This window comes from Acanthisitta chloris, unplaced genomic scaffold (genome assembly GCF_000695815.1).
Source record: "Acanthisitta chloris isolate BGI_N310 unplaced genomic scaffold, ASM69581v1 scaffold12264, whole genome shotgun sequence".
NCBI classification, from domain to species: domain Eukaryota; kingdom Metazoa; phylum Chordata; class Aves; order Passeriformes; family Acanthisittidae; genus Acanthisitta; species Acanthisitta chloris.
This window is the reverse complement of record NW_008667740.1, coordinates 11,630-13,053: the sequence shown is the minus strand read 5'-3', so window position 1 is coordinate 13,053 and position 1,424 is coordinate 11,630. Positions and strand designations below refer to the sequence as shown.

The following is a 1,424-nucleotide window of genomic DNA, read 5'->3' as shown; positions in this document are numbered from 1 at the left end:
TTCCAGCCTAAATTGATTGATTTGAAATCTACTCACAGAATCCTCTGCAATGAGGAAAAGCTTCATGGCTTCCTCTGGACTTGCTCCAACAGTTCCATGTCCTCCTTATGTTGGAATCACAATGCTGTGACCCATCTGTGTCCACCTTAGCAACAAGGCAAATTGTTTCCCTTCCTTCATGTCCAACACCTCCCCTTCCTCTCAGGGAGAGGCTGTGGATGCTCCAGGGAGGCTGTGGCTGCCCCAACCCTGGCAGTGTTCACAGCCAGGTTGGCTAAAGCCTTGAGCAACCTGCTCTGGTGGGAGGTGTCCCTGCCCAGGGCAGGGGGTTGGGGCTGGATGATCTCTAAGCTTCATCCCGACCCCATAACCCTCCAAGATTCCATGATTCCTTGCTGTGCCCACCCACATTGACCCTCCTCCCCCTGTCCCAGGTGGCCAGGCGATGGGGCAAGAGGAAAAACAAGCCCAAGATGAACTACGAGAAGCTGAGCCGAGGCTTACGTTACTACTACGACAAGAACATCATCCACAAGACAGCAGGGAAACGCTATGTCTATCGCTTCGTCTGCGACCTCCAGAGCCTCCTGGGCTACACCCCCGAGGAGCTCCATGCCATGCTGGATGTCAAGCCTGATGCTGATGAGTGAAGGGGTGGAAGATCCCCCTGGGTCATGTTGGAGAGTCGATGGGACTTTTGCTGTTGGTTCTTTTTGATTTCTTGCTGTTTTTTTGGCTGTTATTTGGGTAAAGAGCAACTCGGGGTTGATGCTTTGAGGAGGTTGGGAGAAAGGGGGGAGGAAGAGACAAACTTTGGGTCTGGATTTGGAGAAGGTTGGGCTTTTGTTTGCTTTCCTGAGAGGTCCAGACAGGTGGTTTTTTTGGGGGGAACTCTGAGTTTAAGCAAGCCAGACCAATGTAGCTCACTTCAAACCCACCAACCCCTGCCCATCCCTTGCTGTGCAGAGAAGAGACAATCAGATGAATCCCTTTGGACATCACATACAACAACAGGTCAGGAAATGATAATATTCCCAAGGATTTGAGGATTGAAACCCTTTTGGGGGGGGTGGAATGCTGAGTTTAAGCAAGCCAGACCAGTTTAGCTGAAACCCCACCAATCCCTCCCCATCCCTCACTATGCAGAGAGAATACAATCAAATGGATCCCTTTGGTTATCACACACAACTGACAGTTAGGAAATGACAATATTCCCAAGGATTTTAAACATTTTGAGGGGGAATTCTGAGCTTAAACAAGCCAGATCAATGTAGCTCACTCCAAACCCCACCAACCCCTGCTCATCCCTTGCTGTGCAGAGAATATGATCAAATGGATCCCTTTGGTTATCACAGAAAACAACAGGACATAAGATTACAATATTCCCAGGGATTTGAGGATTTAAACCTTTTTTTTTTAGTGGG

General features: G+C 49.1%; 1 protein-coding gene across 1 annotated transcript in view; it reads left to right on the top strand.

Annotated features, from left to right (window-relative positions):
- Nucleotides 1–650, top strand: part of LOC103800265 (transforming protein p54/c-ets-1-like) — a gene marked incomplete at its 5' end in the record, with an annotated part of 21,587 nt that extends 20,937 nt beyond the window's left edge. The window contains 1 exon segment of the mRNA XM_009072638.1: nucleotides 435–650. Coding sequence (XP_009070886.1) covers nucleotides 435–650 — 216 coding nt within the window.
- Nucleotides 651–1,424: the final 774 nt, after the last annotated feature.